The 22997-nt window shown below is 40.0% G+C and overlaps 2 protein-coding genes across 7 annotated transcripts; one reads left to right on the top strand and one right to left on the bottom strand.

Moving 5' to 3' along the window:
• Nucleotides 1-1165: 1165 nt before the first annotated feature.
• PAK1IP1 (PAK1 interacting protein 1) lies at nucleotides 1166-9541 on the bottom strand. Its single transcript, XM_084281262.1, has 10 exons — nucleotides 9320-9541; nucleotides 8422-8584; nucleotides 7306-7426; nucleotides 7136-7210; nucleotides 6438-6490; nucleotides 5828-5973; nucleotides 5641-5738; nucleotides 4175-4274; nucleotides 2443-2569; nucleotides 1166-1688 (listed from the first exon to the last, which is right to left on the bottom strand). Exons 1-10 carry the CDS (start codon nucleotides 9398-9400, stop codon nucleotides 1528-1530), a joined length of 1125 nt encoding a protein of 374 aa, XP_084137388.1. The 5' UTR covers nucleotides 9401-9541; the 3' UTR covers nucleotides 1166-1527.
• Nucleotides 9102-22408, top strand: LOC311206085 (tRNA selenocysteine 1-associated protein 1-like). 6 transcript variants are annotated; one of them, XM_084281263.1, is made up of 11 exons: nucleotides 9102-9238; nucleotides 10199-10375; nucleotides 11786-11870; nucleotides 12862-12938; nucleotides 13033-13163; nucleotides 13712-13843; nucleotides 14744-14863; nucleotides 17097-17292; nucleotides 17825-17870; nucleotides 18686-18854; nucleotides 22105-22408. In XM_084281263.1, exons 4-10 carry the CDS (start codon nucleotides 12909-12911, stop codon nucleotides 18820-18822), a joined length of 792 nt encoding a protein of 263 aa, XP_084137389.1. In that variant the 5' UTR covers nucleotides 9102-9238; nucleotides 10199-10375; nucleotides 11786-11870; nucleotides 12862-12908; the 3' UTR covers nucleotides 18823-18854; nucleotides 22105-22408. The 6 variants fall into 6 exon arrangements, with proteins under 6 accessions (XP_084137389.1, XP_084137393.1, XP_084137394.1 ...); XM_084281265.1 differs by lacking the exon at nucleotides 9102-9238 and adding an exon at nucleotides 9553-9661; XM_084281266.1 differs by lacking the exon at nucleotides 9102-9238 and adding an exon at nucleotides 9853-10041.
• Nucleotides 22409-22997: the final 589 nt, after the last annotated feature.

Here is a 22997-nt window from a genome sequence, read left to right as displayed (position 1 = left end):
TGAGCAGAGTGGGTTTTTCTTGGGGCTTGCGACAGCTTGCTTCTCTAATTGTAATGGTCATGGCCATTAGTTCGTGTATTTAAAAATTCAAAAAATAAAAATTGTTTTAACAGTGGCAGCCATTTTGTTGAGTACAGACATAAGATAAACACTCTAGAACAGGTATCTGGAAACAATTAACGAAGTATAAACATAATTGAGAGAAAAGTAAGACTATACTTACTTACAGGACCCTAGTTAACAGTTAAAAATCTGATTAGGTACCTTTCCTGACGTGTACACAAACCATTTCTAATGGTTCATTCTTCTTCCTGATGTTCTCTTACCTTTTCTCTAGCTACATGAATAATGAAGAGCATACTGTTATTAAAGGGAATCCCGATAAAGTCTAATTCCAACTACCTTTTGAAAACAGAAGAAATCATGACTACTCCAGCAATACAGAAAACAACATTAAAATACTTTAATTTAAAAGAAATAGATAATTTTTCGTACAGCTATCTGACCTTGTCCTGCTCAACTTTGTTTTTGCCACTCTGTATTTGTAATAAGACTTACGACAAAATCCTGTTCCCGCCGACTGAGAAGGTCAGGAATTCACCTTTTAACTACAAAACAGATGGCTGACATTTTATCAGAGGACAAACATTTCAAGTGTTAATCTTTTTTTCTTTTTTTTTTTTTTTTCAACTTGGCTCAGATCAAGGACTTGAAAAAGTATGGGAACAGAGAAGAGAAGGTGAAACCCTACTGACATAAACACTTCCATCTGAACATATGTAACGTATTCTGACCAAAAGATTTCAATGATGTGAGCCCATAAATCAACTCCTGGGAAAAAAAATGGACCTAGACTGTATGTCAGGGTGTGAGGACTTCAAAAATAATTAAATGCATGGAGTATACAGTAAAAAAAAAAAAAAACAAACATTCTTCTTATAAACACTATGTAAAACTCCATGTTGAGAACTAAAAATATTTTTTTGTGAATATATGATTGGAAAGTTTAAAGTCATTTTAAATTATTTAAATTAAGTATTTTAATTTATTTAAAGCAATTTTAAAATATTTAAATCAATTTTAATGTTTCTTTTTGCAGTAAGAGAATGCACGACAAAGGCAGATCCTATTCTGAGTGAATTTCAGTAAACTTCTGACACAAAAATGAAAAACCGTAGGTATCTTTAATACGCATTTAGCTGAGACATAAATGTACATGAGACAGGTTTAGCTATTTTTATCATTTTAGCTGGCTATTTCAAAGTCAGTTAAAAAGTGTATGCTGTTGTAAACATAAAAATATAAATATTACACACTATGAATTTATTTTTGCATCATTCTTTTAGGAAAAGTTGCCATCTCTTTTACTACCTTCACGAATGGTCAATTTATCTGGGTAAAAAAAAGTAATTACTTTTAACAATCATATCAGTTCAGAGGTATTTGTCCCGCCAGGGGTTTACATCCTTGTAAAAACTACAGCAACACCAGCGTTTACTTCTTATTCAGGAGATAAAGTAGTTGCCTTCATTGTGAGATATTGTGTTTCTTTTTCTTCTTTTGCACTGGGGTTTCCAATTTTCGCTTCTTTGGAGTAACTTTTCTATCCGTTTTCACCATTTTATCACTTTTATCTGTCCGACAAACTTTCTTTTTCCTGACTACTGATGATTTCTCATCTTCATTTGCTGAAAAAAAAAAAAAAGCAAGAAATTATTCACTCTGGTATTTGTTTCCACTTTGTAGTCTAAAAGGGCACAGAGACTTTTTGTATCTCCCAATAAAAACAGGGGACTATAAATAATATTTTATTTACAGTGGAGCATGCAATTTATGCTACTTTGGATTGTGATATTAAAATATCTAAAGATCAAGTATGTAAATAAATTACTATACAGGAAAACAACAACAGCAAACAAACAAACAACCATGAACTAGCCAAACAAAGGCCAGACTTCCTAAGTTGGCCAACTGCTTTGGCAGTTTTGTTCGTAGGAACAGCAGACACACATTTCTATCAAACATTATTCTTTTCTTATCTGTCTCAAAAGCTTCAGTGTCTTCCTCTGTATGTTATTGCAACAAGGAGAAACAAAACTTTCATATAATAGAAGTGAAAAGAGGCTTATGTCCTCTATATATCATGTCACAATATATCGTGTAATAAGTTTCAAAATACAGAAGAACTGTTGCCCTCAGTCTCATACCATCACTCAGTCCCTGTGTCTGTCTTCTTACACTAGTTTCCATAGTTGTGGCATTATGTGCAGGCTTGAGACACTGTCAGATGGGAATGAGTATCTCTGTATGACTTGGCAATGTCATATCCCCAATTCTTCAAGCTGCCAAAACTTTTTCCAAGGTATATAGTAAAAACCTCCTGCTTACTATCTTTTATTTCACAGTAGTATTAACAGCTGAAAACACAGACAATTCTATTACCTTGAGATGATGTTGCTGTCTTATCACAATTTTCTTTCAATTCTGAACCCTGGTCAAGCCATACTGCAAGACATGTCAGCCTAGCTTTGGTGTTGACTTCACACAGTAAAGACGGTGCATCTTTGATCTAAAGATAATATGTGAAAAAGGTTAATTAAACATTACTTCATTTCTGTTTAAATTTATTGCAGTATTTAAACTGAGAAAGTATTTTACTGCCCAACTTATTTTCTGAGCAATGTTAAGATGCTTAACAAGATTTAGAACCAGAGGCTGTCTACAGGTTAATGGTCACACTGTTGCAGTCCTGTTCCTGGTACCATTGCTCAGTGCTGGTTTTATAAAAAACTCCCAGCAGCTTTAAGAGCATATCTTGATAAGCAAGGTCACTGGGCTTCAGGCATGTAGAGGTGGTTAAACATGATAAATAAGTAGATGAGTCACAGGCCCACTAAAAATATATATATATATATATATATATATATAAAATAGTTAATGGTTTCAGAAGTTTCTCCACAGTAACAGGTGGTTTTAGTACAGTTAAAATAACCTGAATTAAGTTATTGGATCAGGTTCCTTTTCTACCTCACAATAACATGCCTGCTGATTAAACATAATCCCTTTGTAGTGTGGTGTGTTTCAAACAGCTTAACTGTACCCATATCAGTCAGCTCTGGGAATGGCTGAGCAAATATCCTATTACAGGTATCAGGGATAAAGCAAACGCATATGCAGTATAGCAGCATCAAACTATTAGAAACTATTTGTAGTAGGATATTCTACCTCACAGAGCTGGGCAGAGCAGCCCACAGAGTTACACAAGGTTTTACAAAATTTTGCCTACACAGTAAAAAGAAAAAAATTATACATTTGGTCAAAGTAAAGACAATGTTACAGAGAAAGTTAAAGAGTTCCTTGATCACTATTTCAATCATGTACAAGTGGAACTGAGGTTTCAGATGAAGGGAAAAGAGGGATTTTCACTATTGAACTTAAAAGTATAAAAATCATCAAGAGGGCTGAAATTAAAACAGGCAAATTCAGACTTGAAATATAGAGTTATATATTTGAACTGTTTAAGATACTCATAGTGGAATATATTAGATCCCTTATTATTAGGCATTACATTTTTAAAAATCTAATTCTGACTTTGAAAGCAAAACAATAAACATGGGAAACTTTGAAGATAAGGCACAATTCCTGGCGGTGCTCAGAACTGTTTGCACATACAGCAAGTAGAAGTACCTAGTATATTAATGCATTTGAATTTTTCAGCAGGACAACTTTTTGCCTTACATGAACTATCACCACCCTCAAACCATAGATTTTATTTTTTTAAAAAGATTAGCAACAGTCACCAGCACTACAAAAGTTCACAGCGGTCCTTAGAGCATATGTAACCGTTTAGAGAGTTTGGCCAGCTACCTCTGAAGAAAAGCATGATTTCATGTAAATAGAAGAGCTTCCCACTATCATCTGATTTTACAGCTTGTAAAGGTAAATATACAAATATAAAAGGTAAATATACAAATATACAAAAATATACCACTGCTTAAAAAAAGTGTAGACATATACATCTGTACTGAACATGTAAGAAAAAAAGATTAAAACATCCAGATTAACAAATAAAATTCCACCAGTGATTTAAAATTGATCATTATAACAGAACAGTCTGCAATTTTGATTGTCTGGTGTTTTTCCATAAATGCACCAAGCAGTTTAATAGACCAACCTTATTAAGATCCAGATTCCAGACTTTAATGTAACCATCACTGGATGCAGTAACAATAAGATGTTGTCCTTCCCTTTCAAAGCTATAGATATCTTTTATTCTGTGAAGAAAATTTAATACTCGGTTACTTTATAACATGACAGTTCGCTTCAGACCAGTAAATTGACAGCAGCTGAAGATGAACAGGCAACAGTGTAAAATCAATTTGAACACAGGAGCTTCAAAAGGTAATCTGTTTTGAGTGCTGTCACTTACAGTAGGAATACATGCCTTTATTAGGCAGGTAGGATTCAATTCAGAACACCTTAGTATTCTTAAGCACACACTATTAACCACATCAGTGATATTACAGCTCATGCTTTTGTATTTTGATGAGCTCAAATCAGCACTTGGATGAATGTTTGGTACCTGACAACAACAGAGAATATGTGATTACCCTTCTATTGTCTGGATTTCACACAGAGAAAAATTATACATATGTATATATATAAAAAGACATGATCCATATAGATACATAAACATATTACATATATATATATAACAGGCATTTGATATAAACCCAAATAATTTAGCAGAACCTTTTCTGTTTTGGTGTACTACCTACCAGCTTTCCACTGCAAAGCTTTGTTACACCAGGACAACCAGCCCATGGCTTTAGAGACACCAGTGGCCTCTGAGCAGCTCCACACCAGCCAGATGTGGGGGCTCAGTTTCAGATATTGCTACAGGGATGAGCCTGCTGGGTAATTCAGGCCCAGAACTCCCAAAGGGACAACGGTAACAAGGACTGACCAAGATAAGACAGGAGGACATCACCAGATGTCTTATTACCAGATTTGCCTGTCTGGTATAGTCCAGTTTTGCAGTGGAAACACTGTAGAGCCATTTTCATCTCCTGCCTATGAAGCACTACAGAAGCCCATGGTCCCATGAAGATTTTGTTAGTATAAGTTGTAGAGGTATATCAGTTCAGATAAAAGAGAGCTTTGGGGAGAGAAACAGGGAAAAAATCTTCCTCCTTAAAAAAACATAGAGCCATACCAGTACATTTGGATTTTCTATTTAAGACACAAATTTAGATATGATCTACACTGATCTTATATTTAAGATCTAAATATTTCATATGCATACGGCACTTAGATTGCAAGTTTAGAACTGTAATATTCCTAATTCTACACCCAGTGGTTTTTGTAATGTGTATGGAAAACCCAGCATTTGTGCTTATACCAAAAGCAAACAAATCTGTCCTGAATTTGGAATTTAGCACATAAGTAAATTTGCTTTTGATAAGGAAACAAAAGCAATAGTAAAATATGCTGAACACTGCAAGTCATGGAAAGTAGTATACTGAGTACTCAGTTTTCCCATAAATATTTAAGTAGGGAATAAATATAAAATATAAATATAAAATAAATACAAACATTTATAGTACAAGTATAAATATTTATAATATAAATATAAAATACCTGTTTTCATGAGCTTTAAATTCACACAAACATTTTTGGGAGTCACAGCTGTAGAACCTTACAGTTTCATCATCTCCGGCTATGGCAAGAATAGAATCCTTGGAAAGGGAAAAATGAAATGCGAGTGTGATTAAATGCATGTGTTTCAGTGCCGTTAACTCCCAGCACCTTTCCCTTTTGTACTTACTGTAATAAATCTAAGCGAAGAAATTCTCTTCTCTGTTGTGATAGTGCCAGTGATTGAAGCTGTGTCCAGTCTGTAGATGTCCACTTTATTTGATATCACAGTCACATACCTCTCTCCATCAGGGGACCATTTAATTATGTGGGCATCTATACACAGAGGAACATTTTTATACACGTGTACACCCTTTTTTGCATTCTATATTGCATGAGAATCTAACAGTTAAAATCTTTATAAGCACTAGACACTGCTTTCTAGGTAAACCTGAGAAAAACACAGAAAAAAATCAAGTAACACAGAATAAACAAATAAAACTATGCTCTTAAATATTCATTTTTGATTAGCAGGAAAAAAAAAAAAAGCCTTTTTTTTAAATGTCCTGACATCAAACTTCAGGGAAAAAAAAAAGGATGTTTACTGTAGTATCACTATGTTTTCCTTCTGGTAAGTAACTATAAATAAATATTACTAAGGACATGGGCTTGACAGCATGTGTGAAAAAGACATTGTAAAAGTAGTGTGCAATTAACTGACTTGTTGATTAACAAAAACTGGTTTTCTTTACACAAAAAAAAATATGTTTTTTGGGGAGGGTTTAGACTGATAAACTTACTTTGCTTCAGGTTTTTGATAAAGGCTGGTCGTCCTTCTACAAGATTCCAAGTTCTGAAAAACAATAGATAATGCACATTCCATTTAAAAACAGCATAGTGAAACTCAAGTCCTATCTGCTGACATGATGCATCTGAAGGAAGCTTTTAAGCATCTCTGTGCATTTCACTGCCTTCCTTAATGCAGGAGAAATTGATGACTTGATATACTGCTTGCACACTATATGGTTGAATTTCTGCTATTTATTTTATAAACCGCTGCTTGCAATGTTGGGCCCAAAAGGAACCCAAATACCAGTTTGTCCTGGTAATGTAGCATCTTATATGCTTAAATCACACACATACAGCAATATGTACACACTGCAAGTTAAAAACTACTTTTCTCACACTTAACAAAACCTGACAGCTTTCAGAAGTTTAAATAATCTGTGTTCCAAAATGCAAATGCATTCATACATCTACAGGTGACTATAAGGAGTAAGAGCACAGCAAGAAGCTAGGATCAGCAGAGACCTTTTTAAAAAGATTTTACAATATTGCTGGTACTTAAAACTTAGAAAGACAAACCAATGATCTCATGTTAAAATACACTTTATCAGTGCTGCACAGTTTAGTCACAACATGGAATTGTTGTTTTTAACATAACTTACAGAGTTACTGAACTACAATTCTCAGCATTTCTTCATCAGTTTCAACTCACCTTAATGTTTTATCTGTTCCTACTGACAAAGCTAGTTTCCCAGAAGGATGAATAGAAATAGATGTCACATGCCCTCTAATAAAAACAAAACAATATATTAGCCATATGTATTATTCACAAGGAAAATAAACAGGAAAACTCATGTGAACATGCAGATTTAAGAAACTCACTTATGTGCCTTAATGGATTTCAGGCACTCCCATCTCTTTGTGTTCCAGATACAAATTAGTCCATCTTCAGCTCCGCTCAGTAGATGTGAAGTACCATAGAACTCCAGACATGTTATTGTGCCTACAAATCCAAACCAGAGCTATCAGCAGAGTTGTACGTACTGAACAGTTACCACACAGAGAGAATGTATTAGTTAACAGATGCTTCTAGCACCAAAACATGCCAGCTAGTACCCTACTCTTGCAAAAAGCTAAATTATTCTTGCAAAAAGCTATTTTTTTCCCTAGTATTTCTTCACAAAACCAAACCAACTTTCTTGTTTTGTTCAGTCACTGATATACTCTGTTAGTACACCCGTAGCCATGTATGTCTGAGCTCTATCTGGTCCATTCTCTGAAATAGCAGTTCTCAACCACTGTGGTGCAGGTGATGCATGGCCTCTATCCCTGATATGCAATGTTTTTACATCAAATCCCTGCTTGTGACACACAGCTGAATTTACAGGTACCATGTTCAGTCTAGTTCCACGTGCTTCCTGGTTATCAGGAGAAAAAGGACAATCAGGATTGAGCCCCATATGACCCAAACATGTTGAGTTGGACTAGCATTAACTGCTGTTTTTACAGCAGTAATTTAGCAGGCTCACAAAGTAGGCAATGTCCAAGGTTAATTCTTCTGGCAGCAGCAGCCTGCTCTTACACACAAACTGTTTCCTTTGGGTGGCTGATGTGTGTCTGTGACAGGACAAGGACACTGGGAAAGATGGTTGTTGGGAACAGGCATGCTCTAGATAAACTGTCCTTGTAGAACAAAAATCACTCATGAGGCATTTGTTGGCCATAACTTCTGAAGCAGTTAAAACTAAAAATAATAGCAAGCAGCAGCTGTATTTGTGGGCTGATGCCCAGAAGAACTTGTGGATTTTTATGCTCAAAAGTTTTTCTTCCTTGTATAATCAGGCCATCATGGCTACAATACCATCACTATTAAAGCCTGACGTCTTATTACAAGCGTGGCAATTTAAAATTTCTTCAGAGATGATGTTCATTACCAGCTGTATGTTTCAGCTATGAACTTCCATCCTTAAGGCTCACCGTGAAGAAAAGCCCCCTTACCATTGTGCTGCAGCAGTGCCCCATGCTCTACCTTCTTCTTCATGTCATAGATCTGGATCGTCTCATCCCTGCTCCCAGTGACCACGTATCTGTTATTCACGGCTACCGCCGACAACGAGGCAGTGTGGGCATGGTGTGTAAAATCGGGGACAACTGTCCAGGGCTGTAAAGGAAACAGAAAGCAAAGGGGTCTTTCTGAAGATCGCTGGCTTCATCGCTTCAAGATTGTCAAACGGTAAGGTTTAAAAATAAAGAAAAAAAAAAAAAAGGAGAACCTGAAAAAGTGTAAGTGCAAAATGTGAAGAATTTATATTGATGCACCAGGTTTAGTGGGATCCTGTTAACATGCTTGTGAGATTACTGGGAGTGATTCAGGTGTCTGCGCCACCCCTTGCGCGCAGCGTTGGGTTTGGATGAAGCAGCGTGTGCACAACAACCTGTGCGAAGACAAACCTGGCTCCGAGGGGGGCAGATCGCCCCTCCTGCACCACCACACGCTCCTCACACACCTCCCACCCCGCGCCGGCCCTCAGGGCCCCCCGCTGCACCCATTTTACCTCAGCTCCGCGCTGAGAACCCCGCGGGGGGGGCAGCAGCGGGCAGAGCAGCCCCACACACACCCCATACCTCACCCTATACCTCACCCCACACACACCCCGCAACCCCGGGGACCCCTCGGCCAAGCACCGAGGCGGCAGCGCCCTGGGGCCGCTCCCCCAGCCGGGGGCCGAGCCTGCCGCCGCGGGCAGCCGCCCGCCCCGCCTCCGCGGCCATTTAAGAGCCCCCCCCCCGGAGCCATCGCGGCGGTCGGAGCGCGGTGAGTAGCGGGGCGGGTAATGGCGGCCGCGCTCCTCGTCCCCTTCTTTCCTCGCTTCCCTCTCCTCCTCGCCGCTGTTACCTCGTCGGGCAGCGCGGCGAAGCCGAGCAGCACCTGCTCGTAGCAGCCCGCCACCACCTCCACCGCCGGCCCCGCCGCCATTTCGGGGCCCTGCCGCCCTCGCCGCCCGCCTGTCCCCGCCGCTGCCCGCGCGGCTGGCGGCCGGCGGCGCCTGCCCTGAGGAGATGGCGGCCGCCGGGACCCGCTGGTGGCCGGCCGGGGGCGAGGCGAGGCGAGGCGGCCGGGGGAGTGAAGAAGAAGGGGAAAGAAGGCGGCGGGTGCAGGCTCGGCGCCGGGCAGCCCGGCGGGGAGGTCCTGGCGGGGCGGAAGCGGGCTGCGGGGCCGCTCCCGGTGGCGAGAGGCGTTAGTAGCGGGGAGGGGAGCGAAGGGGAGCGGGCAGGGGGCGACAAAACGGGTACGGGGCTGTGGGGGCGGCTTCTGCCTCCCCACAGCGCCGGGACGGGCCCCCGGTGCGGGGGGGGGGGGGGCGGTGTGTGTGTGTGGGAATAAGGCAGCCTCCAGCCCCGCAGGCCGCCTCCCGCAGCCCTGCTTCATTACATTTTATTACATTTTATTTTATTTTATCGTTTTGGGTGTGTTTTGTGGCTGTTAGCACAACAATCGGTGGGAGCGCGGGTGGAGCTGGGCCGGGCGGGGCGGCCGGGGAAATGCGTCACGGCCCGGCCCGGCCCGGCGCCGCCATCCCGCTGCCCGCAGCAGCAGCGCGGGGACGGGTTTGCTGTGTAAGCCAGCCAAAAATAATGCGAGAGTTGTCGAGGCTGGAGGTGCCCCGCTGTGCTTGAAGCTGGCTGCAGCCGTAGCCTGGGCAGAGGTGTGTATGGGAAGCGTTACGTGCCTACCCGCTGTCTCAACCGCTTTGCAAATGTTTTTGGCTTCCAGGGAGAAGGAGCAGCGACCAGGATCGGACGGGGAGGAGGACGGAAGCAGCTCGGCCTCAAGCTCCGTGGGAGCTGTGCTCGCGAAGCTGTTGCGTCAGATGCCCTCTGATAGCTTTTGGCAATAAAAGTGCTTTGTAGGGTGTGGAGTCTCCTGTTGGATCCGCACTGAGAAAGAGCGGTAAGTTTTCTAGCAAAAAGTAAAAAAAATTATGCAGTGGTGAAGCCAAAAATTCTTAAATACTGGTGTTTCCAGTATTTAACACATCAGGGTCCATTTTTAATAAAAATAAGGTTGGAATTAAAGTAACATTCTCATGGGGCCATTTTTATTAATAATGGCCTCTTTAACTGGAAAAACAAAGCTAATTCTTTGTGAGTACAGTTAGTCAACAACCTCTTGCTAAACCCAGCCTTTACTGGTACATACCTGTATTTAAGGGCTTGTTTTTGACAGCTTTCTTGGATACAGAATGGGAATGGAGATGAAGCGCATGGTTATCCCTGCATAGCATTACACAGGATATTCTTATATGGCTGTCCTATGTTGGATTAGCATAATCAGTTCTCAGAAGTAGTGTTCTGAAGTGTTCACTTGTGTGAGCAAGCCTTTAAGGCATTACAAACACTCTAATTATTTTGTGCATGTGGATTTGGCCAGCCAGTTCTTGCAATGTTATATAATTTGTTGCATGGTAATGGGAATTAGTATTTCAGCAGTCAAGTGTCTACACAGAAGAGAAATATTGGATGTGTGGGAGGGGAAAAAAAAAAAAGCAGTGGTGAATGAACAATTGTGTGCAAGGCAATACAAAATATTCTGTAAATGCAAATGCTTTCTTCAGTGGTTTGTATCGGATGAATGACTGTGAAAGAGCTTAAAGAAAGGGTATCAGTCAGTGAAGAAGTATGTACACCTCTTCAGTGAAATGTATAGGATTTTAGTAATTGTGGTTAAGTTGCTTTGTGGCTTACTCACTGAGGGTGAGTGAAATGTGTATGTGGAAGAGGTGGAAGACAAGAAGATGCACCTAAGGAAAGGTGCAGAGAAGGGTCATACTTATCTGTGGTGTACCCTGCTTTGTCTCTTACATCTCTGCTCCTTTAGCAGGTAGGAAGTACAACTGCTTGTTTTCAGCTGTGTAACTGGTACCACAAGCAGATACAACTTCTAATTTGTCTCTAAGTGTGTGGGGGGGGACTTGAGGAGTTGTAGAAAACATTAAAGCTTATATCTTTGTTGCCTTGTTTTTAATTACTTCAGAACATGGAACTAATAAATTATAATATTGCATGTTCTTTTAGAAATAAGGATAAGGTGTAGGTCACTTAAAAGCTCACAATTTCTTAGTGTCTTGGACAACGCGAAAACTTTGTGGACTACTACAGTGTAAGAAAATGAAGAAGACTTCTAATCGTAGTCCCCTTGGCTATATATCCTTCTTGTCATTGCTAAAACAATTGAGATGCATCAGAAATTAAATTCCAGAGTTGTGAATTAATAATATTAAAAACGTTGGACAGGGTGAGCATCTATGAAACTGACCTCAAAATTAAGATTATTCTTGCCCCTCCCTCACATTTTTTCTAGCTGACGGACTGCAATAAACTGAGCGTTTGCAGCTGCATTCCTTGAGAAAGACAGAAGACAGATTCTTTCAACCATGGCAAACCAGGTAAGATCCTGTGGTGAGAAATTCAGGTTTGTAGTGTCTAAATGGATCCCAGAACCATACTCAGAATTCCTAGTAAATGTAAAGCTGAAATAGCTGGCTCACTCTGAGTTGGGTGTTCTAGTCCTATGATTTCCTCTGGTAATTTGGTAATTGGTGGTTGTCCTCTGGATGCTTGATCATAACAACCAAAGCAGGTTGGGGGCAAAACATTGAACTTTGCAGTTCGGATTATTTGAGCATGAGTTCTTCTGAAGGATCTTGTGAGTAACACTCTCTATGTAAGTTATGTAGAGGTGTTCTAGAGGAAGAACACTAAAGCCTGCGTAAGTAAAAGCTACTGAAAAACGCCAATCATATTTTTGGAAATCCTTGTTCTTCAGAATACTAAATGAGGGAGGCAACCTGTGTTATTATGGCTGTTTCTCTCCTCTTTTCTGTAGTTATCACGCTTCCTTTTTAACTGTGGCTTTTTGGGTGTTTTTTTTTTTTTTTTGGAGGCACTTTTTTTTTTTTTTTATGCCTCTTAGTTCCTGGCCTTGCATCTGGGTTTTGAGTTTTCCCCTCAGCCAAGTTAGTGCCTGTTCCTGGTCTGCTTTCTCCTTGCGTTCCATTAATGGGCCTCCTGTCGTCATTCCTGGCCTGAGAGTGACTGGCAGCTAGGTAGTGAGGAGAGGCATCTCACATAAGAAAGAAGAATTCCTAGAAAGGGGAGACAGGGACAGATGAGATTTCTTCTGAGCAGGAGTGATGATTTCCTGCCTCTTCATCACTCACTGTGCTACTGAAGACTTTTTTTTTTTTTTGAGAGTCCAAGAGCTCAAACGGAGCACAATCCAGTCCTAAGCTAATTAACACATAGGATTGACCAGCATCGAAGGGCTAACTGCTTTTTTCCGAATTCCAAGAGGAAGCTGTCAATCCTTTAGCCAGCTTGACAAGTCAGGGGAATATGGCTGTTCATACAATCCTTTGGCTCTGTTATTTTTGCCAGGCGTTTTCCCCAGAGGCTGCTTTCCCTCATGGGAGGCGGAGGGAGAAATGGGACCCCAGGCTTCTTTCAAGGGCAAGGTGAATATGGGGAAATCACCTGTGGTGATGGGGAGTGGGAGGGAGGAATGTAAATGAGGCTAAATACTATAGAGGTGTTTTTTTATCCCAACAGGACTTGCTTGGGAAAAAACGAGAATGCCTCCAGGCCTACAGCTGGTGGAGAACACCACAGAAAAAACGAAAGAAAAAGAACAAAATAAAACCAGGAAGAATAGAGTTTGTTAGTAGTAGTAGTTCAGCCAGGTAAAAACCTTTTGAAATGAGAAACTCTGCCTTACCTGTTTGAATTGATAGCGAATGCCATCACTCACTTTTAAAATTCCAAAATGGCTGGTGTGTTTGCATAGATGCTAAATGTTGCATTGGCAATACGTGTCTATAAATAATGGTTTATTTGTAGTTGCTCTCTCCCATGGTCACTGGGAAACAGTAGCAAACTAGTCATAGCTCATTTGAATCATGGCTGTGGTTTAAGTTAATCATTTTTCTTGGTATTTTTATGCTTCTTTCTTGTTCAGACAATAAACTATGCTTCTTTTTGAAACAAACTGTTACAAGTCGTCAGAAAATGGGTCCTTGTTGCTGAAACAGTAGAATAGACCCAGAGTAATGGAAAACTTTAGATTAGAGTGGTGGCATTGCAATTTTCTACGCAACTCAGTAGAGTTCTGTACTTAGTACTCCTTACAGATTTGTCACTTTTTTTTGTCTGATAACTAACTGTTAATATAATGGGAATCAGCTATCTTAGTCTTGAACTTTAAAATTGTTTTCTCTCTCTCTTTTTAAAGACCAGATTATTCAATATTTGTTGGGGAGCTTACTCCAGAAGTGGATGATTTCCAGCTCTATGACTATTTCCTAAAGAGGTATCCCTCATGTATTGACTGCAAAATAGCAACAGACCTGCTGGGATATTCCAGGTAATTCCAGTGCAAATTTGTAACATTATCAGTGTGTTCGCTTCTATAAGCGATATGTAAGAGCTTGTGTCGGAGCTGTTCCAGTGCTTTTTTTCTGGGGCAGGAAGAGTGAGATTAGTCTTTAGCATTGCTTTTCTTAATAGCACAGATCCTTGAGTGTTTTTAAGAGCTTTCCGGTTAGTTCAAGCAGTTACTGTGATAAGCTTCAACTTAACCATATGCATATCTACATGGGGGGAAAAAAAAGAACTAGAAGCTGTGGGAGAAGGAAGAGCTGTGCACTGAAATCAGCGCTGCTGTGTGTCTACTTAGTCATCTGCATTACTGAAGACAAAATAATTCCTACTTTGTTTGGGGAAAAACATAAGCCCTGGCAAATCTTAGGGGGTTGGGTGATGGAACCTAATGTTAGTAGTAAATAAAGTCTAGCAGAAACTACTGGCCATGCAGTGAGTCAAGCAGGAATGAGCGAGTTTGCTGTTCAGACAATGCTGCCTGTAATAGACTAATTCAAGAAACTTTTGAGAAAGCAGATAAAAAAGAATGCTAGTGTTATGCAGTGGTAGGAGTGGGTTAATGCTAACTGATTAACTGCTGTATATGCAGAAATATGGAATCTGATTACTTACGCAGATAGCACTTACAATGTATTGTTTTGCTGGCTCTTAGCGAGTTGCATCTTAATGCTATCAAGGAACAAGCTTTTTGCTTCTGGCCCAAGTTTTTTAATTTGGTGAAAGCCTTTTCTGTGCGTGTGCACATGCCGGAGAGGTTGCTTAAGTAATGGAAGCTATAGTAGCTGCTATCTTCTGTTTTTTTGTAGAAGACAGAAATTGAATTCATTAGTCTTGTAACTGTTATGCATACTAGAATTTGTTTTCTCCCTTTTGAAAATTGTAGAGGGTATGCCTATGTCAGATTTGGTGAGCAAGGTGATCAGATGAGGGCACTGCAAGACTGCCAGAATGCACCAGGTCTGGGGGGAAAACGAATCCGGCTGAGCATAGGAATTTCTAAAAGGTAACCAATGAGTTGTGCATTGATACAGTTATTCTGAATAATCAGATTCTTGTAGCTCTGCCTTTGTAAAGTCTGTGGCCCTTGCTGTAATGGCTGTACACAGGATGCAGTCTACAAAACCAAAAATGCAGAAGTACTATGTTTTGACTCCCTGGATTCATCAACCTGTTTCAGGATGGCTGGGGGAATCCACCTCTTATGTCTAGCCAGACAGTGTAACCTGGGCTTAGCTGCCATTGTAACCAGCCTTGTTTCTCAACAGTAGCAAAGCTGAATGCATTCGTAAATATTTTCAGGTTTGGGCCTATATGAAGTAGAAGGGACAAGAAGTGGTTTTATACGCTAGGGAGTTCTTGTTCTTAGACCTTTCCCTCTAGTTTGAGAAGAGCACAGAACTAGTTTCACAGTGGGCTGACAGGAAAGAAGTGAGGGAAAATCTGGGAATGCAGGGAGAAAGCCAAAGGAGTTTATTACTAGAACAGGTTTAGAATACTATTCTTTGCTTTTCATGAGCTTAGGGCAACGGGGAGTTTAAAGTTTAGCACTTCCTGAGAGGGTTTCTTACTCTACTGGCTCAGTTCTATCATTTATGTAGGGCAATTCAGGTCTCTGAATAGTTAAAGAATTGATACCAAATTTGATGAACTTTGATTCAGGATACTGACAAAACAGGACTTCATATAAACAATTCCAATATGTTCATGAGGTTAGCTTGTGTGTTCTGTTAAACAGTAAAAAAAAAAAAAAATAACACTTCTGTTTCTGTTTACCTAGCATAATTCTGCAAATGTTGCCTCCTGCTTTAGAATAGAAATGCTCTTCTCCAAGAGAGCACTGTCCAAAATTTCTTTGCCATTTTTTTTTATTAAAATAATATTTTTATTTTGAAAACAAGAATAAGCCACAAACATGTTTTCTCGCTTTGGCTATCCAGATGAATGTCAACAGTATTTTCAGATTTTCCTTCCCTGCAGAACTGTATGTAGGAAGAGTGCAGTTGGAAACAGAAGATGTAAGATGATATATCTTCGATTTGTTTGCTACAGTAACAAGACAATGTATTACCTCTTTATTAGAACTTGTGTAGCTTTACAGTATTGAAACAAGCGTAGGTATTAAAAGACACACCAGTAACATGTTTCTGAATGGCTGAGTACCATGCTCTCTTAGCATTGAAATATCCAGCCACTGGATTAGTTTCAGTCGCGTTTGCTTCTTTTGGAAGCTGTTTCAGAATGCCTTCAGCTTGTATTCTTGACAAAAAGCATAGAACTCACTTCTCTGCATCCCCAATTCAAGTCAGATAAATTGGGCACTGCAAACACAGAAGGTCTGCCTGTACAGAATCAGTGAAGAAAAGTCTAAACAGTGGATTTTTTGAATATGCAGCTGGGTTATCTGAATGTATTTTATGCAGTGTACATCAGTTTTAGTACAGATAGCACTTGTCTTGGTTCTTGTCATTAGTCTGAAGCTGCCCCTGAGAAAATCTTGAAAGGGAAAGTAGTGAAAACTAATCAGCTGGCCCTTTTTTTTTTTTTTTTTTTTTTTTTTTTTTTTTTTTTTTTTTTTTTTTTTTTTTTTAAGAAAGGTGTATTTTGTAATTCTCCCACTGATGAGGCTTCATACTGGACAATTGTGATTATGTAGTTAAGCAAGACTGGCTTCACCAGAGTGGTATGCTTGGCAGCTGTTGAATGTTTCATGGACTTTAAACAAACAAAATAAAAAGCAACTGAGCAGGTGGAGGTAGGCATGGCAGACTGTCAGGCAGTGTCAGATGCTTCTTTGAAATGGATAATCTGACTCCATTCACTTCTTTCTGGAAATAAGATCTAGTAATTAACCAAACAAAAGACAGAAGGGTTAAGACTGCATCTTTAAAGCAGCTGTGCTTGATAAATGTCTCTGGTCTTAATAAATCAATCTTTAGCAAACCACAGACTTAGCAGCAGCTTGCTTATGCCAACGCTAAAAATACTTGATATATACAGGTAACAATGTCAAGGCTCTGGAGTTAATCCATGAAAACAATTACTTCTGGTATTGGCAAAGGTGAGGATGTTTGCTTCTATATAAATGGGGTTTTGTGCTGTGACTTAAGCTGTCACTTAAGTGACTATTTAGGAAAGCTTCCTTTTAAGCTTTGAAGTATGTAAGCTGACAAATTGTTTAAGTTCAGAACTGGGTTTAGAGTTTGTTCTCTAACTGTATGCAACTTCTCATGTTTCAGACTGAAAGCAGAATTCCAGCGGTACCAGTCATACAACTATAATGATTATTACCAAGATTATCAGAACTACTACTCGCAGTGGAGTTACGATGCTTATGCTGACTACAACTACAGCTCCTATGCTCCCTATGACAGCATGCAGGCTGTTGGAGACTGCTCTTTAGGAGATGCTGTAATGGCTCCAGCTCTTTTTGAGGTAAAGATACTGCACACTTGCTATAAAGTATTTTTTGTTGCTATTTCACAGATAATAAGCAGTACAGATCTGTGTGAATCAGCAAAAAAAGAAAATCCAAAGCTGAAAACATGCTTTCTGCTTAGTGTGAAGGTTAAAATAGCAGATTCCATTCAGAGGTGTTTGTATTTAAGTGCTTAAATGTCAAATCCATAGAATTAGTGATTTATACACCATTTTTGTTCATGTATACCAAATAATGGTTTTGACAGCATAATTGTATACAATTCTGTTTCTGTTCTTCTGATTTGCTTTGCTTAATGCAAATTAAACAGTTGCTGTAAGTGGTTTTATCGTGGTCAGTTTATCAGTTGTGACCTCCAGAAGTCCCTTCTGACCTGTACTGTAATACTGGCTTTCTTTTAAAAATAAATATGAAATGCCATCTACCCTTGTAGTCGTAGGAAGAAGGAATGGGTTGAGAATACAGCACTTTGAGTCTGATGCTTTCTGAAATGAGTTGTGATTAAACTTAGCCTTTTCTGTCTTTCAGGAATCTTCAGTTATGACTGAAATCAGCGATGACCTAATGACTGAAGGTAATAAGGGTTCTATCATTGTGACTTGAGTGTAGCCATACTTGTGCCTTTTAACAATACAAGCCAACCTCTACTGGATGAAGAACATCTTGAAAATTCAGCTGATGCAAAGGTCAAACCTCTGTGGGGTTGATCTGCATGCAATCAGTTGGGGTTTTAGAGCTGATACAGCATACACCGAGTGCATCAAGTAAAATGGGACACTGTCAGTGCTTTGCAGCAAGTTTCTTGTAACTGTGCCTTCCTTCCCTTTTGAAAATGGTCTAACACAGAATTTTTGTTCTTCGTATTGATTCCACTAAGCAGATTCTATATTAGAAACTCAATAATACACAAAAGCTTTGTTCTCCACCCTGAGGTAAAAGCTTATGTTGCAGATTCCAAAAGGAGGATTCAGCTTGCTCTTACAAATTTGGTACAAAACATAATTGTGTCCTGGAAGGTTTGCAAAGTTTTTCACGTGGAGGCATTTTGTGTTAGTGTTTAGAAACTATCTTGTGTAATATCTATTAGAGTAGAAGTGAATTAAATGGCTCTTGGGAAGGTCTCATGGCCAATTATCCTTAAACATCATCTTTATTCGTCTTTCAAGATAAAGGTAATACAGTCCTAGCCTGTAGGATTCCCAAAAGTTGGAGTTGTGAGGTTTAAAATTTTAGAGGACTAAATATCTCACTAAAATAAGTAGATCTAATAGCTTTCTAATAGCTTATTACATATAGCTTAAAATACATTTTATTAGCAATTTCACATGAGTGTTTTTTGTGTGCATGCCTCAGATCTGATACTTGTACTTACCAGGCTTTTATTTTCAGATCCACAGCTCTACTTGGATGTTGATGAAATGAACAGACAATTTATGGAGACAAGCGAAGAACTCTATGATTCACTCATGAATTGTCACTGGCAACCTCTGGATACGGTCACTTCTGAAATCCCCTCTGCTATTTAAGTGTCTTATATAGCATGACCGTTATGACCAAGGTGCTAAAACTACATTTCTTCTACATTATTCTAGCTCATAAGTTTTAAAGCACAATGATAGGTTTGGGTTTTTTTTGCTATGCTTTTGACAGTTTCTGTAATCTTTTTGTTCATCACTCTCTTCTTGGAGCATCATGAAATCATGTAAATATTCTAGAAATGTAAAGAGTTAAATGGGGTCTAAAGATAGACTTGCCTGTGTAAATAAAAATTTGTTTCTGCAAACCTGCCAGCAAGGGATTTTACTTGTACCTGTGTGCAGCACGTCCTCTTCTGGCTTATGAAACTTAACAAGGTAGTAAGGGTATTTCATCTGTCTTTATTTTTATATGGGTATTAGGACACAAGCAAAAATCTAGTTTTCACTTGTTTTCCTAGTCACTTAGGTAAGTGACAAGCCAAGCCCTTCAATGTGCTTGCTTAGATTGGAAGTGTGTATGGGAGACACTTACAGGCCTTGCTGTGGAAACACCTGCCTGCTCCTTCCTGCAGGCTGCTGGCTCTAACTGTACTGCTGATATCTGCTAGGTCAGCTGAAATTGGCTTATAAATACGGTATTTTAAGCATATGGAAGTGTAGACTTGAACTGCCATAGCTACAGACATCCCATGGAACGAGGATGAAGTCTGTTGGCACTCTGCATCAGCATTTAGCTTTCCCTTGACCTTCCTACTGTTAGACTTCTCAGCTGACTTACAGCAAAGATGTTGCTGCAACATAATACATGTTCTTAACCTAACAAAAAAAAATCTTGGAGAAAACAGCTTGCTGGCTTAAAGAAGGAAAAATAACACCAGGAACAACAAAAAAAAAATCCTAGTAACAGCTCCTAAAGTTATATCCTCTGCTACTCTAATTTCTCTGGTCTTCCTTCATTCATGGTAATGAAGTTTATAAAGCTTTGGTAGAAGAATGACAGTATTCAAGTCAAAGGAGATGAGAGCAATGAGGAAAGCTTTGCTTTAAGCTAGAGCAGTCTTGCAAGTTGCTGCCTTTATATGCTGTTCTCATCTTGAAGGGTATAGAGTATTTTCCAGTCATAGGGACTCCATAACCCTATGAGTATTGAGAAATAGTTGCTATTTAACAGTGTATATAATAATTAACTGAGGCTGGAAACAATATTCTTCCAAGAAAAAAAAGGAAGCAGAAATTACTGTACTTAATAGCTGTGGAAGCTGTTAAACCTAGCTGACACAGTTTTGGTACTGCCATGTGTGTTTTGGGGGCAATATAAACCATAATTACTGTGATGGCAGGTAAGAATCAAATTCTTATGGCTTAGTGTAGTTAGTGAAAGTAGCAGTCATAAGCTGTGTGCTGTTCTTGAATGTAATACAAATTCTCTTTTGTGACTCCTTAGTACTTACAGGTTACTTCTAGCTGATGAGCAGAAACAGCTTCTGTTTGCTATTAGCTGTTGGGTTTTTGCTAGGAGTATTGTCAGTCCTGAATTGAAACGACATCCTGAAACAGAAAGGGCTTTTGGAGTGTTATAGGAAACATGTTCTTCCTGGTTTTAGTGCCAGTGTACATGTAGGAAGAGACAGAAGGCAAAGAACCTCATGTAGGCGGAGGGGGTGAAGTGGCATCACAGTTTGAGCCATTGCAGTTAGATCTTCCCAAAGCATGGAAGCAATGTGGTGGGGAATCAGGGGCTTGGTGGGTTGCTTCCTTGTGTGAGCCAGTGACTCTTTTGAGGGGCAGATTAATAAGACATGAGTTAGAGGTGGAATAGATGAAGCAGAGAAAATCTGGGTGGGAAATGGGTTGCTTTATGTGTATTTGGAATTGTTTCAGGGGATTGAGCTGGGGCAGATTCAAGGTAATAGATGCAGCCTCCTTGAATTTGGATGGTAGTGCTGAAGCTTCAAAGCCTTACAAGGTTTGATGCCACTTCAATTGTAGTGTGCTTTTTTTTTTTTTTAATCTATTTTCTTCAATGTGAGCAGCAAGGCAGCTTCCAGGTGCTTGCCTGGGTGGTATGCTGCTTTGACATGGCTTGCTTTGCATCACCAAACACAGTAGTTAGGTTGCATCCAGTACTTTGTGGAAACACTCATTGTGTTGTCAACTGAAAAGGTAGTGCTACAGATGTGTTGGCCCAGCAGAAACAATGTGAAGTATCAGTGCTGTTTTTTGGCCTTTGAGAGGTTGGTCCCTAACATGTGACTTGTAATGAGGGGCCCGCATAGATAGATGATTTCATCTAGTCTGACACTGGTGGTGTATGACCCAAGTCTATAAACATCAAAAAATCAGGCTGTGGCCACCCGTTTTACGCAGACTTTGCCTATTAAGGTCTCTAATGTACAGCATAGAGACGTGCACCTTCTGTTCTGGACTAGATAGTGCGGATACCAGTTTTGTAGCTCAGTGAATGAGGTTGGTTGGGCTGTTTGTTCTCCAGAGCTGAAAAATGTTGGGAGTGTATTCTCTTGCAGTCTACATAAATGAAAATGATGAGAGGAAGAGAAAGTTGATTGCAGTCTGTGTGCTGCTGTTATAAAGTAGTTCTCTGACGTCTTTTTCCCTCTCCTGAGATTTACTAGCCTATTACCCTTTCCTGTTAGGAGTGCATACCTGGATTGGGATGGTGTGTGCAGTGCAGGCTCTTTACTGTAAGAGCACAGTGAATGCCAGACTTCTTCCTGTTCTGCTGTGTTAACCATGAATCACTGCTTCCTGAACTTGTGATTGCATCAGAACTGCTAGAATGCCTTGTAGAGTCTTTTTACTGGGTAAACTTCACAGCTGCGGTTACAACTTCCAGCCTGTATTAGCTGAACACATTGTATTGGTGCCCACCATCAGTTTGACAAAGATGGGATTGCAGTAGGAACTTGCTTTCTTCCTTCTTTTTAATTAAACAAGTCTTTGAAGCAACTCTTCTAAAACCACTATACTTCAATTCTTCAAGTTTTCTGTTTTACTTAGCTGAGATGTTTTTTTTCTTCCAAGCTTGATGAAGTTTTCTACAAGAATATCCTGTAATGATTTCATTAGTTCTTTTCATTGTACCTAGCTGCAATAGAAAGTGCTCAAAAACCTGCTGTTTTTTTCAAGAATAGTAGTGGGGGTTTTCCTGTCCCTTGTCTGATAAGACTTTAGGGCAGTGGTCTGAAGGCCTACTGATCCTGTCATCAGTGAGCCAGGAGAAGGCAGGAGTCCGAAACGGGTTAAAAAAAGTACTTAAAAGGATACAAAAAGAGTAAATGGTACTTAAGCCATGCATGTTTCTTTTTGCAGGGATGCTCTGGACCAACCGCTTCTTTCTAGCGCTACCTCAAAGTAACTTGCAGATAGAACTCACAGGGAAGATTGATCAAATGGTGATGATCGCTGTCATTCTGCTGGACACGCATATACTTGCCTTTCGTTTTGGCTCATTTTTAATACCAATTAACTTCAGTGACTCACGTTATAATAGACACCGTTTGACTGCATCGGCAAATATTTCTGAGTCATGAGTGTCATTAAAGGCCTGTCACCCTATGGAAACCCTTTTAAATAAGAAAAATGGAATTAAAATAAATAAATAAAGCAGCATTTGAACTTATGAGCAAACATAGCGTAGCTGCCTTTGACACTGATCTGGAGAAAAATCACGTTACCTTAATAGGGTTGCCTTAATAGGTTTGGTGTATGTGAGGGAGGGAAGTGTTTTATGTTGGCCCAGCTGTTACATGTCCAATGCAGGAGGGGTCTGAGAGTGATTCCCTGAGCACGTTGTTGGGGAAATCAGTGATTTCACTGCTTGATGCCTGTTACTAAGGGCACAATGTGTACCCTGTTACCACTTTCATTTATTTTCTGTGGTGAAAATCTGTCACAGTGCCTATGTTTCCCGTGCCACATGGTAGAATTCAGCGTGGCGATCCCTTCCTGGACCAAGGCGGCCACGAACCCAGCCTCAAACACTGCGTGTGCTTGGGTTAACAGTGTGGGGGCTACTGGTGTGGTTTTTTTTTTTGTTACTGGTGTGGTTATGGGTTACTGGTGTGGGGGTTACTGGTTATCGGTGTGGGGCTTTTTTTGACGAGCACTGTGGGGTTGTGGCGCTGTCCCACACCCGGCGCGGTGCTGCTGCACCCCAGCGTTCGGCACCACGGGGCGGGGAGGCTCCGTGGCTGTCTTTTAGC

The sequence above is a fragment of the Netta rufina genome (genome assembly GCF_964035555.1).
Source record: "Netta rufina genome assembly, chromosome: 2".
NCBI classification, from domain to species: domain Eukaryota; kingdom Metazoa; phylum Chordata; class Aves; order Anseriformes; family Anatidae; genus Netta; species Netta rufina.
This window is presented reverse-complemented; position numbering and strand designations above follow the sequence as displayed.

Bases quoted from the DNA above. Each gene is read 5' to 3' on its own strand.
- PAK1IP1 (XM_084281262.1), bottom strand. From the start codon at position 9,400: ATGGCGGCGGGGCCGGCGGTGGAGGTGGTGGCGGGCTGCTACGAGCAG. The intron at 5,739-5,827 runs GTAAGTACAAAA...TCCCTTTCCAAG, and splicing joins CTTCGCTTAGATTTATTACA to GATTCTATTCTTGCCATAGC. The intron at 1,689-2,442 runs GTAATAGAATTG...TTTTTTTTTCAG, and splicing joins GACAGCAACATCATCTCAAG to CAAATGAAGATGAGAAATCA.
- LOC311206085 (XM_084281263.1), top strand. From the start codon at position 12,909: ATGGGACCCCAGGCTTCTTTCAAGGGCAAG. The intron at 14,864-17,096 runs GTAACCAATGAG...CTCATGTTTCAG, and splicing joins AGCATAGGAATTTCTAAAAG to ACTGAAAGCAGAATTCCAGC. The intron at 17,871-18,685 runs GTAATAAGGGTT...TTTTATTTTCAG, and splicing joins CGATGACCTAATGACTGAAG to ATCCACAGCTCTACTTGGAT.